The following is a 16695-nucleotide window of genomic DNA, read 5'->3' on the forward strand; positions in this document are numbered from 1 at the left end:
ACCACTGAACTCTTAGAAACAATGAGGTGTTTTATGGAATTGAAAATAGATGAAATGGCAGATACCTGTAAAAGTCACAATACCAAAAGTACATTGTGGATTTTGAGTAATTATGATGTCCCATGTGAGTTCATAAACTGTGTGCACCACCTCTGGAAGGATTTTGATAATGGTGGACCCTGGGAATATATGGAAAATCTTTTACCTTTCATAAACTGTGTGCATCACCTGTGGAAGGATTTTGATAATGGTGGACCCTGGAAATATATGGAAAATCTTTTACCTTCCTCTAAATTTTTCTGTGAACCTAAAACTTTGAAGGAGGAGGAGGAGGAGAATAGTGAGCTGGAGAGATGGATCAGTGGTTAAGAATGCTTGTTGTTCTTGCAGAAGACCTGGGTGCAATTCCCAATACTAGTTGGCAGCTTACAATTGTCTGTAACTCCAGTTCTAGGGCACCTGACACTGTCTTTTGGCCACCTTTGGCACAAGACACATAGTATACACATATACATGAAGGCAAAACACTCATACACATAAAATACAGATAAATAAATCTTTTAAAATATCAAAGAAAATAAAAATAAGTCTTGAAATAAAAACTTAGAACTCAACTATTTATTTTTGTCAGAAAGAAGAAGACAAAAAGCCCAGTGAGTTTTAAAAACAAAAGGCAAAGGATGTTTCTCAAAAGAAGATATATAAATGGGCAATAAGGTCATGAGTCATTAACATTTACACCACTAATCACTAGGGACATGCTAATCAAAGCTGTAATAAATGAGTGCTGGTGAGGATATGGTAATCCTGGATCTATATACATTACTGATGAGAATTTAAAATGCTGCAACTATAGTGGAAAAGTGTGATGTTCCTACAAGGTTAAATGTACAATTATCCTACAATTTGGCTATTCAGTTTCTAGACATGGACCACAAAAGAACTGAAAACATTGGGTCAGACATTCTGATCCCAGTGTTTATTATGAGCCCTGTAATAAACCTCATGTCCCTCAACCAATAAATAGACAAAACACAGTCTAGCAATACAATGGAACATTATTCAGTCTTCCAAATGAATTCTTATACATGCTACAATATGAATGAATCTTGAGAGTTTTCTAAACAAATAAAGCCCCTTATGAGTTTAAACGGTGTTTACCTAGAGTGTGAAAATCAGTAGAGTCAGAAAGTAGAATTGTGGTTTCCAGGGAGCGGAATATGGAGGGAAAGAGGAGTTTGTGTTGTGGGTACAGGATTTTAGTTCAAGAAGTTGGGAAAGCCTGGCATTGGATGATGGTGACGGTAGCAGTACAACTCTGTGAATGTAACTAATGCTGCCAACCTTTACTCTTACCAGTGCTTATGATGGCACATTTTATGTCCTGAGTATTTTACAGCAATAGAAATTTAAATCTGGGGCTGGAGAGTTGGCTCAGCAGTAAAGAGCACTCGCTGTTCTTCCTAATGACATGGCTTCAATGTCCAGTACTCATGGCAGTTTATGACCATCTGTAACTCCAGTCCCAGGAGAGCTGGTGCTCTCTTCCAACCTCTGCAGGCACCAAGTATGTACATGGTGCATATACATAAATGCAGGCAAAACACTCATACCCATAAAATAATAAAATATATAAATCTCAACATTTTTCCTCAAATCTGGTCATACACTCCTATAATCCAAACAATCAAGACAAGAGGAATATAATTTCTAAGCCAGCCTATAAAATGTACCCTGTCTCAAAAAAACAAGCAAGCAAACAAACAATATTTAAAACTCCTTTGCTACTGCCTTTTGGCTACCTGATTAAAAAAAAGCAGAGATGTGAGTTCAGTGCTTTTTTTTTGTTTTTCATCACTAAAAAAGTAGTTAATTTGTGGTTGTGCTGTGTTTCCTGCATTAGAATGAAAGTGTCTGAAGCCAAGTGTGCTAGGTAGGTAACACATGCCTGCAATCCCCGCTTCAAGGAGGCAGAGGCAGAATCACTCATATAGTGAGGAGAAAAAAGGGCTACTCTCAGGCCTGGACAAGTCACTTGTATAAATCTGCTGAGCCAACATCTTATCTACATCTCTTGCCTCCCCTTCAGCAATCATCCCTTGGAACAATTGTCTCAGTATCTTCCAAGTGGCTGTAGCCGGCTTGCTGACATTCTGGTTTACACGAAAGCTTGAATAGCAGATGTGAGTAGGCAAAATTCTCTCTAACGATAAATCCCATGGTCACCACAGTTCTCATCAGAATGTGAGCTCAGTTTTGCTCAGTCTTCCTTACAAGAATCCTAGAATAGCGTATAGCACACTGAAAATGTTGAGAGATTTGTGGTGTGTTGTTTTGTTTTGTTCTGAGACAAGGTCTCATGTGGTCCAGACTGGTCTCATACTGGTAGATCATAGCTGAGGATGACCTTGAGGTTTTGATCTCCCCATCTCTGTCTCTGAATGCTGGGATTACAGGTATGTGCTATCATGCCTGGTTTTACCTACTGCTGGGTATTAAACTCATGACCTTGTGCATGCTAGTCAAGCATCCTACCAAGTGAGATATGCCCCTACTTCCTCCTCACCAGTACCCCCATTGAGAGAATTCTAGCTTATTTAAATAAAATCCTTTGGCCTTTAGTTTCTTTCCTTTTTCTTTCATTTATTTATTTATTTATTGCTTTTTTAATGATTGAGAATTTCACACGTACATATGATATGTTTTGATCAAGTCCACCTTCTACTTCCTCTCTGCCTAAGGAGACATTTTGACATTTGGACAAGGAACATGCAAACACCATAAATCAAGAGAGGTCCTAGTGTCTACAAGTGGAAAAGGGGAGGAAGTAAAGGAGGAAGCTGCCTGTCTATAGAGGCCCTCGGTCTCCAGTGTCACTCAACACTACTAGTGCCCACCCTGGCCTGGTGGCATGGTACTTACTGAGGTGAGATTAAGTGACTTTCACAAATCTTCATCTAATATTTCTTGGATTTCAGATTTTGGTGCCCTAGGACAAAACCTCAGTAGCCAAGTCAGGTCACAGCTTTGGCCTTGTCACAACATTCTACAGGACCTGTAACCACCCTGTCCCTCCTGCTCCTGCTTCAGCCAGGAAAAGAAACTCTTCACTTTGTGAAGTTGTAAAAGGAACTTTTGTCTTTTCCACTGTACCCGCCCCCTCAGTACATGTGGCTAATTCTGCTGCTCACTAAGGGATGGGACTGCTCTGTAAGGTCAACGCTCCCCTTCCGCTTCGGTGAGTACTCCCCTCTTCTCTGTCTCTCCCACCCTCCTCTCTCTAGTCATTTTTTTTAAACAGGAAGCACCTGTCCTCCCCCTCCATGGTGTACGTAAGACCAAGGAGCCAGGTGCTGTCTTTGCTGGGGGAGGCTACAGCTGTCTTGCCTGTGAAGGGTGGCTTTGCGTGAATTCCCTTAAGATCTTTTGGCCCCTGTATCTAAGTCAAGAGTTTGATTCATTGTATCTGATTTTTGCATTTGTTTTTCAACTAATTTATAAAGCCTCTACAGGAAAGGGAGATGATGAATTTGCATTCTCAACCCCAAACCACAACAGTGGGTTTGATGTTCCTTAAGAATGGAAGATATTTGAAAGTAAACAAATGGAAAACCAGTCTATATCCTTCTGTAACGAGCTTTCCCCTGGCTGAAAGGTATGGCAGGTTTAGTTTTAGAGAAGAAAGAGATTTTTACTGATTCTTTCCAATGCTGGGGTCTATAGGAGCCTAATTGCTGCCCGGAACTATGAAAGAGGTAAGACTGATGAGTTGCTGAGTAGTGATAAAGGTGTAACCTTTTTACAGGCAAGCACAGGCTTTCCTACAAAAGCATGTCCTTTCCACTTCAGCTTGGGCAATGTCACCGCATCCTTATCTGGGATTGGGTAATTTACAAGAAAAAGAGGTTCATTTTGCTCACAGTTCTGGAGGTTTCTGGAATTCAGCATGTATGCCTGCTTGGTTTCTAGTGAGGGCCTCATGTTGCTGTAACTCACAATGGAAGCACAAATGGACACATACAAGGGGAGGTTATTTGTAACAATCCACTCTTGAGATCACTATTTTGTTCCTGCGAGGACTGATTCAGTCATATGAGAATAGCATTAATCACTCTTAACAAAGGACTTAATCACCTCTTACGGGCCTCACCGTCCAGTGCTGCCGCCTGAGTGACCAGTTTCTACTTGAGTCTTGGCAGTGACAAACCACATCCAAAACTAATCCAAAGCTGTTTCTAGAACTGGTAGTTGATAGAGCTCAGAGGAGATCTGACCAGACAAGACTTTCTACTGAACTAAGGCTTCCAGTGGGTATCTTGTTCATGAGACTAAGACGAAGGAAGAGGGATAGCTATATATTTAGGTTTCTCCAAGTTCATCGGGTGAGGGGCTGGGATAGAATGTACATGAGCGCCCTGCACAGTCCACTAACAGACAGTCCTCCCCTTGGCAGAGAATGTCAGGAGTGGACAAAAGCACATGTGGAGACATGCCAGCCATCCTCAGGAAACTTGTAAAAGGGCTGAGCTGAGTGCTTGGCGAGTTTAGAGCCAGGAACAAGAGCAGGCACAAGGGCTGAGGGGAAGCCAGGAGAGCCGTGCTGTGCTACTTGCTTGCACAGGCTCTTCTGTCGAAGTCTAAGTTACCTGCAGTGAAGTGCACAGTGCTTGGGGTTACAGATTTCTTGTGTGTACACTAACACATACATCTCTGACCAACTAGAAGGGCATTTCTAGGACCATTTCTAAAGGGCTTGTTCACCTCTTATGCTCACACAAAGATCTCTTAGTGGTCCGTCCCAGAACCATCCTCCAAACCCATGGATGTATTTAAAAAAAATAAGGAATAATTTTATAGCAACAACATTTAGTTCTATTCCAATATTTTTTTGCTAGCGTTTAACTTACAAGATTAATCTTTAAATCATGTCCACTTTATCAGTTTTAGAAATACCTTTATAATTTAAACAGCTGAACAACTAGTTGTCTAAGTGTAAACAATTCTGTTTCTTGGGAAATGTATTCTTTCAGGGAAAGGCTGTCTGTGTAAAGCACTGGTAGCCTCTTAAGGGACAAAAAATGGAAGTTTCCTTTTCCTCACTATGATAAGATCAAAATTGGAACTATTTCATCATGGGGAGATTTCTTATAATTAGTCAACCAAAAGCAGTCAGAGGAAGATCAAGTTAATTTTTAAAAGGGAACTGTTTCAGGAAGTATGATTTTTTTTTCTAGAATACCTTCAGTGCTTTAGAGGGAAAAAATGTGTTGACTTTCCTAATAGGCATGCTACAGTAACACCGGTGGAATTTGGGTGCTGGAAATTTTCCCAAAGGCTTTTATTCATGAGGAATTTTGTTTTACTTATTTTAATTTAAAGTAAACTTTACTATTAAAAAGCTTGAAAATAAGTTAAAAACATCACACACCAAAATTATAGAGACTCCAAAGTCTATACAACTCAATGAACTTCTCTACACAGAAAGAATATGCACTCAGGAAGGATGCCATGGAGCTCCACATTAGATTTACATTTTCAGGATTAAATATATTTTATGGACCATAAATATATAATTATATTTTATGGATGATTTTTCTTTAAAAGATGATTACCTTAAATTTTAAAGAAGACAACATCAATGACTTCTTCCCTTTAGAAGGCATCATAAGACATGAATAAGATGAAATCTAGGGAAAATGAACATTTGTCAGAGTTTGTGTTTTATAATATTAAATATAACTTGACACTAAATATGATACATTTATACGAATGTAATACAAATATTTCTGTAAATATCTGTTAAGTGTGAATAATTTAACATAGCATGTCACGCCTCTCCTTCCACTATGCCTCCTCACACTGCCTATACAGCTGTCCACACAAATGTTCGTCTGTCTTTTCTATCGGGCATCCACTGAGGACTCAGACTGCAAACGTCAGTTTCAACACAGCACTCATTAGCCAAACCAGAGCTACAAGCACAAATCAGGTCAAACCATCACCACCCAAGAACAGTGTAAATATGATCAACAGATGATTCGATGTGTGAACACCAGGCCCAACTGCAGATTGGATCAGAACCAACGCCTGGGTGACTAAACCATGAATGGTCCTAATATAAACTTGTTTTGGGTCCGAACTCTAAGCTCTGAAAGAATGTGAGCCCTTAGGCACTGTACACATGCAACATTAGTGATGACTGACGATTGATATTCCCCAGAACAGGAAGTTGGGGGTCCCTGCCTCCAGTTGATAGAGAGTTGTTGAGCCTCTTGTAAAATGAGGAAGGGCTGATTGCCAGATTAGGCTGATTTGAGCTCTTAAATGCCACCGTTTTCCATGAGATACTTTCTTCAGACTTTAAGGTTGTAACCAGGAGGAAGCAAACTCTAAAACATCCTTTTTGTGGGGTCTGTCTGTTCCTGACTGATGTCAGAACTTTTAAAGGGATGTGAGACTCTGTAAGAACCCCTAAAAGTCACTGAAAAGTCAAAAACAATGTCATCCCATCATCAGTTCCCTCTCATCTGCTCTGGAGAAAATGCAGGCCCGCAGCAGGAGCACGCCTTCTGTCTGTCCATCGCACGCGGCTAACACAGTGGTGGGTCAGTGTTTAGTGCCAAGTTTCACTGCCTTCTAGGAACCTCACTTCATTACGTTCTGCAGTTAATATCCTTTTAGTTTCTTTTTAAAGCCAAAAGGTAGGGTTCACTTGGTGAACCTCTCTTTCCCAGAAATTTCACTTTTAGTTGGTTATCGTCATTTGTGCATTGACTCAGAACGCATGTAATGAGTGTTCATTCAGGGCTCAGAGATTGGAGTAAACCAGCATTAGTCATGGGCCCTGACAGAGTTGGAGGCCAGATCTTTCCTAGGCAGGAGTCTCTCCCATCCCAGTCTTGAGTCGATGGACCAGAGGCCACCTCAACCTCCACTTTAGCTTGCTTTAGTAGAGTGGAGTAGGACTGAGGTCGAGGGGACAGGTACAAAATTGGTCATTTACCCTTCTTAGGAATTTAGAATAGAGAGTGAGAGGAGGTTTGTCTCTTCCCATATAAAATGTTTTTGTCAAATCTATGTTCTACCAAGCAGCAAATTGAGCAGAAGTAGAGAATGAAGAACGCTGACAAGAAGAAAGGAGACAACTAGGATGAAATAGCTTCCTCCCCCTCCCTTCCTTCAACTCTCTCTCCCTCCCTCCCTCCTCCTTCTCTTCCCTCCTTCCCTCTCCCGCCTTCTTTCTCCTCCTTATCCTCTTCTCAGAACCGGGGATATAATCCAGGGCCTTGTCCCTCCCTTGGCCAGTGAGATGGGTGAATACATTTCTGGTTTTCCTCCACACTCCAGCTGAGGCATGGTACTGTGCTGAGTCCCAGTGGGAATGTTGCCAATGACTTTTATGAGCTACTTGTTGCCCCTGTGTCTCATAAGTCCATACCTTGGCTAAAGTTAGCTCCGGTACATGCCTTTGGTGTTCACAATCAAAGCATGTCCTTGTCCACACACAGGCAAGTCAGTAGTAAGTAGGATGGAAAAGAACACTGAAACATTTCATGGTGTGGTGAGGCACAGGGAGGAGCTCTGGGGAATGGATGTTGACCTTGTGACCAAGTTGGTGAAGGAGGAACGGCGGGACCTTGGACAGGTTCTTCACCACTTTTTCCCTAGGTTCCTCATCTAGAAGGACCTTTAAAAGACCTTTGAAGTATTTATTCCCCCGAAGAGGAACTTGAGGCCCAGAGAGGTAAAAACTGTCTGCAAGGTCACACAGCTAGTTCATGGCAGATCTGAAAGTACACTTGTTGTGTCTCTAATCTACCACTGTACTTCAGCCTGCCTGGGATACCTGCTGCCTCAAAATCAGCACCCACAGCCTCCCGGAACCAGGGTGTCCCTACTCAGCCTCCTTACTCTGTACAGATTCTCAGTTTGGCTGCCACTCAGGACATCTCATGATGCTGCTTTGTTAGGGACCAGCCTGACCTGTCAAAAAGTCCTTGAAAGGAGGAGTAAGGATCAAGAAATAATAGATATGAAAAATAGAGACAAAGAAAAAGACAAAGACACAGCTTTGGGAGGGCTCTGGGTCAATACCACAGTCACTTCTAGTTTAATCCTAATAGGCTTTTTATATACCAGTAAGGGGGGAGGCAAAAGACCTCCTCCTTTTAAGGTCAAGGTAAAAAGTACAAACCAGTATAGATCCTTCCTTAATTTTCAAAACACTTGGTAACCATGCCTTATGGCAAAGCATCTTGTAATTAGGCCTTGAAGTATAAGACACCTGGTAACTACAACTTAGGGCAAAACATCCTATTACTCAGTCTTGTGGGGCAAAGCAAACTCAGACTCCCTGACCCTGAGTCAAGATGGAATAAGGCCTAACTATGGAGTCTCTGTGGGCTCCCCCTACTGCCTCCAACTGGCCTCTGCCAGACCCAGATGCTGTTCAGAAATAGTACCCAGAGCTACCATGTCATGGAGGTCCCAGTGTGACGTTACCAAGGTGATCCATAGAAATGCCAGTTGGTTTTATTAATGACTGAAATGAGATTAGTCTCTGACTTTTCTAGTCATACGGACAAATGTAGAGCGAGTCATCCCCAAACTGATGAGCAAAAGCGTTCCCTCAAATGCGAGGCTGTAAGGCACAACCTGGTAGGACCCTGGGGGAGACTTGAAGTCAATAAGGCAATTAACTTTCTAATCAAAAGATGCACAGTAAAAGTTAAAAAAGAGGTGGGTTGAGGATGAGGCTCAGTGATGGAGTACTTGCCTAGTGTACCCACATTCCACAATCCACCCTAGAGATCACAGCTTGCTTAGAAATATGAATTCACACAAGGCGAATCTGGCAAGAAATTAACATTTGAGGGCTCTAGGTAAAGGGAATATGGGAACTTTAGGTGATGAGGATGTGGGGACTGTAGGCACTAGTTTTGAAGCTTTTGTATAAGTCTGAAATCATTTTGGTATAACAGAGTATAAGTAATCATTGAGATGAACTGTTATGACAAACACAAAGCCCTGGGTTTGATTCCCAATGCTGAAATGAGGAGAAAAAACCAAACCAATATGTATGGTGTTTATAACTGCAGTACTAGGAAGGCCAAGGAGCAAGGATGGTGGGTTTGAGGTCAGCATGGGCTACACAATGAGACTAGGTCTCAAAAATAACAACAAACCAATAAGCAAAACACCCAGACTCAAACAGAAGAAACAACATGACCATGAGCAAAGGACCCAGGGTGAGAGTGGCCATTCTAAATGCCGGATGGGGAGAAGCAGGGATTAAGAAAGGCAGGCCAGTAAACTAGCATCCAGTTATTGTAGCCCTGGCTTTTATGTTGGTGGGAGGGTTTATGGGTCTTTTTATGTTATTGGAAATAAGTAAATGAGAACAATTAATGAAAATAGGTCATGTATGGATCCAAAGTGAAAACCAGTTACGGACCAAAGAAAACAAATAATCCAATTTTGTGCAACTGAAGCCTATGGATAAAAAGAACTAGGCAAAGAAAAGATAATTGTGGTGTCCATATGTTATCTTTATAATTTATCTTAAGCTATCAATTAATTATTTCATGGCATTCTAAGTCTTTGAGGGTTTCGTTAATATGTTACATGTTGAGACAGTCACTTTGCCACAGGTAGAAATGAACTGTCCTTAATTTGCTTCATATCTGAGCTAAGCTACTGATGCAAATTCATGGGTCACAGCCTTGATTTATAGAGAGCGACAATACCTGGCTTACCATTCTAAAACTAGACTAAACTTGGGCTTCCTGTGTGTGGCTTACAGTATTAGACTGATATACTCAAATTGCTTTAGTTTCAGTTATGAAATAATTAAAAACAGGCTTTTCAGCCCCTTCAATGTTTTTATTAGTATAAGGAGATAATGTGTCTAAGATGTTCTGAAACAGGATTAGAAAGCGAGAGGTGAGGTCTGAACAGCAACAGATCTGCCTGTTAGAGTTGTACATTTAAGAGCTGGCTGATGCTTACTGTGTGGTGAAATAAGAACCCACATTCCACAATCCACCCTAGAGATCACAGCTTGCTTAGAAATATGAATTCACACAAGGCAAATCTGGCAAGAAATTAACATTTGGGGGCTCTAGGTAAAGGGAATATGGGAACTTTAGGTGATGAGGATGTGGGGACTGCAGGCACTAGTTTTGAAGCTTTTGTATAAGTCTGAAATCATTTTGGTATAACAGAGTATAAGTAATCATTGAGATGAACTGTTATGACAAGCGTTGTCATGCTGAGGGAGCAAACTGGGCAGTTCATTTGAGAGGGTTAGATTTTTCTCACTTCAGTTTGAATACAAGTTAGCAAAGTACATTTGTTTTTGGTGGTGATTTTTTAAAGGTACATTAGGGGAAATGATTTATCCCCTGTGGTGGTTTGAATGACATGTCCCCCATAGTCTGGGGGCATTTGAATGCTTGGTCCCCAGGTGGTGATGATGTATGGGGAGGCTTAGGAAGTGAGACATTGTTGGAAGAGGTGTTTCACTGGAGACTGGAGGCGGGATTTGAGAGTTTGCAGAATCGCTCCATTTTGAGTTCGCTCTCTGCTTCATGCTTGCTGTTCGAGATGTGAACCATCAGCTTCAGCTGCCACACCTGCTGGTTGCTGCCATGCTCATCCCTCTGGAACTGCAAGTGAACCCTTCCTTCTATAAGGTGCCTTGGTCATGGAGTTTTACCACAGCAGTAGAAAAGTAACTAATGTATTCCCTTTAAATAACAGAACTGAGACCTCTCTTGCAAGAATAAAAAGATGAATTACTTTCTGTATCTATTCAGTTACTCTGAATTGAAAAGATGTGCGATCTTGACTTTGTTCTCTGTGAAAGTGGTTCTCCATCAACATATGAAACATTTTATTCAAAAAGAGAGGAAAGAAACTTGCAATTAACTTTCAGCAAAGAAGTAGCATTTCTCTTATGAACAATTCTAATGAGGAAGGAAGTGTGGAACTTCATAGTCTCAATTCTGTTGAAGTTATGAATCATCACAGCTTTACTAACAACTACATTGTATTTTAGGAGTGCTTTCCAGTGTTCTCCTGGGCTAGGCCAATTGGTGAAATTTGATGCTTCTTTTCTTTTACCCATGAGACCTTGCAAAGTGGATTCATATCTCAGCAGAATAATATCTCTCCTTCTTTCATTTCTGTTTCTTCATAGTGAAATTTTAGAGAGGATTCAAGAGGTCAGTTTTGTGGAAGGAAGCCATAATAAACTAACCTAAACAGATCTGTAATATGGAACATTTTTGCTTTCCCTTTTTTTCACTGTCGAAAAGACGAGCATAACTAATAAAGAAAATGAGTGAATGACATGGAGAAAAAGAAATTCAAATAAGCTTTTTTTATTTTAACACGTGTGCCGGATATAAGCTGCCAAAACTGATGGAAGAAATAGAAATCTGAAGGCTGAATAAATTACAGAGAGAAAACCCTTCCCCTCACCAAAAAAAAAAAAAAAAAAAAAAGATCAGATTCAAGTTACTTCACTAGCAAATTCTTAATATTTCAAATAGCAAGAACCTCTCATAAACTCTTTCAAAAAAGGGAATATTAGGGAGTACTTCCCAACTGGTTCCAGGAAGCCAGTGTTACAGACATCAACACCAGGCCACATATCACAGGAAAGAAAAATACAAACCCATATCCACTGTGAATATAGACACACAAGCCCTCAATGAACTACTGAGTCTAGTAGTATAAAAAAGATATTAATTTCAGCTGGGCAGTGGTGGCACACGCCTTTAATCCCAGCACTCAGGAGGCAGAAGCAGGCAGATCTCTGTGAGTTCAAGGCCAGCCTGGTCTACGGAGCGAGATCCAGGACAGGCACCAAAACTGCATAGAGAAACCTTGTCTCAAACAAAACCAAAAACAAACAAAAAAGATATTCATTTCAAAGAACTGTGGGCAACTGAGTAAAGCTGGGAGATGTGTCCTTCCCAGGGAGGAGCACACCAATCGTTTGTCCACTGCCAAATGGTCATCCTTGAAAACATACATGCAACACACATACAAGTAACATCGTATGGAATTATATATATGTGTATATACATGTATGTGTATATATACGCATATGTTCCTAAATATGTATATATATACACACACATATATATTCCTAAATATAAGCTGTTGAGTCAATATAATGCCCAATATATGTTTATACAAATACATATATGCATGCATAACAATTAATGAAGGAAGAGGCCATGAATTTGAAGGAGAGTAGGGAGGGGCATATGGGAGCATTTGGAGGGAGGAAAGGGAAAAGAGAAATGTAATGAAAATACAATCTCAAAAATAAGCACAAAAAGAATTTCAATTTAAAAATTCAGTTTCTTTTGTCACAAGATAAAAAGTGTTAATTTAAGAGGAATTTTGATGGAATATGAAATTATTTTGCTATTGAAAACAATGTTAATAGACTAGGGGTTATAGAACAACAAAACCCTAAGTCCTTCTAGAGATGGGGCATTTTACAAAATCTAATAACTTTCCCAATAACTGCTCCCCGAAAAAAAAAACCTAAGAAAGGAAGGGTGCTTTCTCAAACACCCCAACACAGAATGTCTGTATGATCAGGAACAAGACAAGACAAGAATGTTCAATCTCACAGTGTACTGAAAGATCAAACGAGGATAGATTTAAAAAAAAAAAAGGAGGAAAAACAATCAAATGGAAAAGTAAGAAGTAAAACTATCTCTATTTGTAGATGATTGGTCTTATATATAGAATCCTGAGAAATCTACAAAATAAACCATTATAATTAACAAATTAATTACATAGTACATGATCAATACACAGAAACAAATCTGCTCTATATACTCTCAACAAACAACCTAAAAATAAAATTAAGATGGAATCCCAGTTATAGTACTGTTAAAAAGAATAGGATACTTGAGGTATACATTTAACAACAACAACACAAGGTGTTTAGACCGAAATATAAAGTGCAAAAGATCACTAAAGACTTAGCAAAGATTTAAATAAATGGAAAGCCACTCCATTATCACAGAAAGAAATACTTAATAGTTGTTGTTAAGATGACAACACACCTCAATTTTACCTGCATAGTCAATACAATCCTTTTCAGAGCTCCGGTTCATATTTCATAGATGTTGAAAAGCTGATCTCAAAAAAATAAAAAATAAGAAAATTCGAAAGATCTAGAAAATCCAGAGCACTCCTGAGAAATAAAGTTGGAGGACTCACACATCCTGGTTTGAAAGCCTGTCACATAGTTACAGTGAGCACTGGAGTGTGGTACTAGCATGCTGCTAAGGATGTAAATGTAGAAAAGAATGGAGAGCTCATAAATAAACTCTCATTTGTGGTCAATTGATTTTGGCATGGTTTCCAAGATGACTCAAGGGGGAAAAATCTTTAATAAATAGTCTGGAATAACTGACTGCCAAGTATCAATAAATGAAATTGGACTTCCTTTTTGTGTAAGAATTAACTTATAGTCATAAACATTGTCATATGAGCTGAAACTATAGAATCTTAGGAGAAATAAAATGAGTATTTTTGGGAGGAGGCGACATGGCAGCGGCGCTGCTGCTGGCTTTGAGCTTCGCGCTCCTGGGCGGCCAAGGCGCCTGCGCGGCGGCGGCGGGTACCATCTTAACCTCCATCAGCGAAGACAGCTCCAAGACACACTTTACATGCACTCTGAACAGCAGTGCCGTCGACATCCTTGACCACCGCTGGATGAGAGGTGGCAAGGTACTGCAGGAAGACAAGCTACCTGACCTGCAGATGCAGTACTGGGTGGACACAGATGACAGCGCTGGGGAGTATTCCTGCATCTTCCTTCCTGAGCCAGTGCGGAGGTGCAGCATCTTTGTGGAAGGACCACCCCGGATCAAGGTCGGGAAGAAGTCAGAGCATTCCAGTGAGGGGGAGAACGCGAGACTGGTCTGCAAGTCTGACTCATCCCACCCTCCTGTCTTTCTGTGGACCTGGTTTAAGACCTCTGACTCTGGGGACCAGGTGATCACCAATGGCTCTGAGAGCAAGTACCTCGTGATATCCACACCGGAGAGATCTGAGCTGATCATCAGAAACCTGGACATAAACAGCGACCCTGGCACCTACATGTGTAACGCCACCAACTCCCAGGGTACTGTCCAGGAGAGGATGACACTGCGTGTGCAAAGCCATCTGGCCGCCCTCTGGCCCTTCCTGGGCATCGTGGCTGAGGTCCTGGTGTTGGTCACTATCATCTTCATTTGTGAGAAGCAACAGAAGCCCGACCAGTCCCTGGATGAGGATGACCCTGGTGCTGCCCCACTGAAGGGCAGCGGCCATCACCTGAACGACAAGGACAAGAACGTACGCCAGAGGAACGCCACCTGAATGGTGGAGCAGGCGGGGGTTGGGGGGCGCCTGACCCCAGCCCAGTGACCACCTCCATGCCCATTCCCATCTGTCCCAACCTCCTATCCCAACCCGGGTGAAGACAGAGCCTCACCGTGCAGAAATCCCACCTGGAAGAAGCAAGCCGCCCACAGCACCCCTGATTCTAGTTTAAACTAAACGAGGTTTCTATGCAGAGAATACATTCCTTAGGGGGTTCTGTTTGATTTTTTTCCCTTCCTTTTTTTAAGCTTGTCACTACAACCCTGTGGAGTGGGAGAGTGGGGTCTTGTCCTTAGTCAGGAGGGAGAGGCCAGGACAAGCTCTGACTTCTTGGTGGAAGGGGGCCATCACCTGCTCCCCTGTATGGGACTGCCCATCCTCACCATGGGCAACATGGCTGGGCCTGCTGGGACCCCACAAATAAAGACCTACCCCGCCAAAAAAAAAAATGAGTATTTTATTTATTTATTTTATGTGCATGAAGGTATGTATGTGCACCTGAATTCACCTGAACGTATGTATGTGCACCACACACCTGTCTGGTGCCTGAGGAGTCCAGAAGAAGGCCTTAGATCCCTTGGAACTGGAGTTATTGATGGTTGTGAGTCACCACGTGGGTGCTGAAAATCAGAGCTGTGTCCTCTGCAAGAGCAGCAAGTGCTCTAAACCACTGAGCCTTTTTCCAGCCCCAGAAGGACTATCAATCGATAGATAGATAAATAGATAGATAGAGATGGATGGATGGATGGATGGATGGATGGATGGATGGATGGATGGATGGACGGGTGGGTGGGTGGACGGATGGACAGACGGACGGACAGACAGACAGACAGATAGATAGATGGATACACATACACACATTAAGTAAGATTCATAAACATAAGTGACAAAAGAACAAAATTAATCATGTTTGGCCAGAACTGAAAATTAATTGGCCCAGACTGGTCTCAGACTCACAGTTCTCTTGACATGACTTTGTAGGTGTGTGACCATGCCTAGCTAAAATTGAGAGGTTGTTCTGCAAAGACCTCATCCATTGTCAATACAGACACAAAAGCCTGCAACAAGTTACTGAGTCCAATGGAATAAAAAAAAAGTGTTAATTCAAGAGGAATTTCCTAAAGCATATGAAACGATTTTGCAATTGAAAAATCAATTAATAAGGTGAAAAAAGCTACAGAATGAGATTTCAAAATGTTTATAAATCAAAGGTTTCAGCATGACTTGCATTCAGAATAAATATAAAATACAACTCAATATTAAAGAGAGAAACCATTTTTACAACAAAAACCAAAACAGGCAAATAATATTTTCAGACATTTTCCCAAAGATAATGTGTAACTAGCTGGAAAATATATGAAAAAAATCATGAGCCATTAAGATAAATGAAAACCCCCAAAGACATACTACTTCCTACCTCTTAGGATAGCTGTAAACAATAACACAAATAATGACAAGCTTTAGGAAGCATGTAGAAATATTGGACACTCTTGGTTTTTTTGTGGCAATGTAAAATGGTGAAGCCACTTTGGCAAACAGGCAGGTAGATGCTCACAATATCAAGCAGTATTCTCCTGACTTAGAACTTAGACTTAGACAGCATCTTTAACAAATGATGTTGGGAAAAATGGACATTAATCAATTCCAAGTTGATAGATGAGACTGGAAACTCAGAAACTTCCAGAAAAAAGAATAAGGGGTACCCTTCAAGATACAGGCCCAGATTAGTGAATCTCTCAAACATCATCAGAGGAGTTTCTTTGTTCAATGGATGATGGTTAATGCAGAAACTCACAGCTGGTCAAAGCGCAGAGACCAAGTGTCAGTGGAATGCTCAGCCACAAATGGGACATCTATATCACGCCCTTCCCCAAAGGCTCAGGGATCTTCATGGAAGAAGGGAAGTAAATATTTTAAGAGCTAGGGGTCTAGGAGGATCAGAACAAAACAGTATCTTCTAGACATGACAAGACCGCTGTACTCAAGAACTCTAAGTACCTGTGGTTGCTTGCCCAAGAGCTGCACAAGATGGAGCCCATCAACAGTCTATGGTGGAGTAGAAAGGAGTTTACTCCTAATTGCAGAGCTGTGGGAAGCTGATGATTGCTGAGGGAGTATCAGTTTTCTTTATGGGTGTGGCTCCTGGAAGGCTGACCATTCTCCAGTGGAAGGTCCCACACCTATGAGTACATGAACAGCACAAAATTAGAGTCAATAGGTTATGCTTTTAAAAATGGATATAAAGTTGGGGGTAGTAGGGACTTGGGGTGGACCAGGGAGGAGTTGACGGGAGAA

At 41.2% G+C, this 16695-nt stretch overlaps 1 protein-coding gene across 1 annotated transcript; it reads left to right on the forward strand.

Annotated features, from left to right (window-relative positions):
• Positions 1–13581: 13581 nt before the first annotated feature.
• LOC131910407 (basigin-like) lies at positions 13582–14461 on the forward strand. Its single transcript, XM_059262336.1, has one exon. It carries the CDS (start codon positions 13582–13584, stop codon positions 14395–14397), a length of 816 nt encoding a protein of 271 aa, XP_059118319.1. The 3' UTR covers positions 14398–14461.
• The last annotated feature ends 2234 nt before the right edge of the window (positions 14462–16695 follow it).

Source organism: Peromyscus eremicus, chromosome 5 (genome assembly GCF_949786415.1).
Source record: "Peromyscus eremicus chromosome 5, PerEre_H2_v1, whole genome shotgun sequence".
Taxonomy (NCBI): domain Eukaryota; kingdom Metazoa; phylum Chordata; class Mammalia; order Rodentia; family Cricetidae; genus Peromyscus; species Peromyscus eremicus.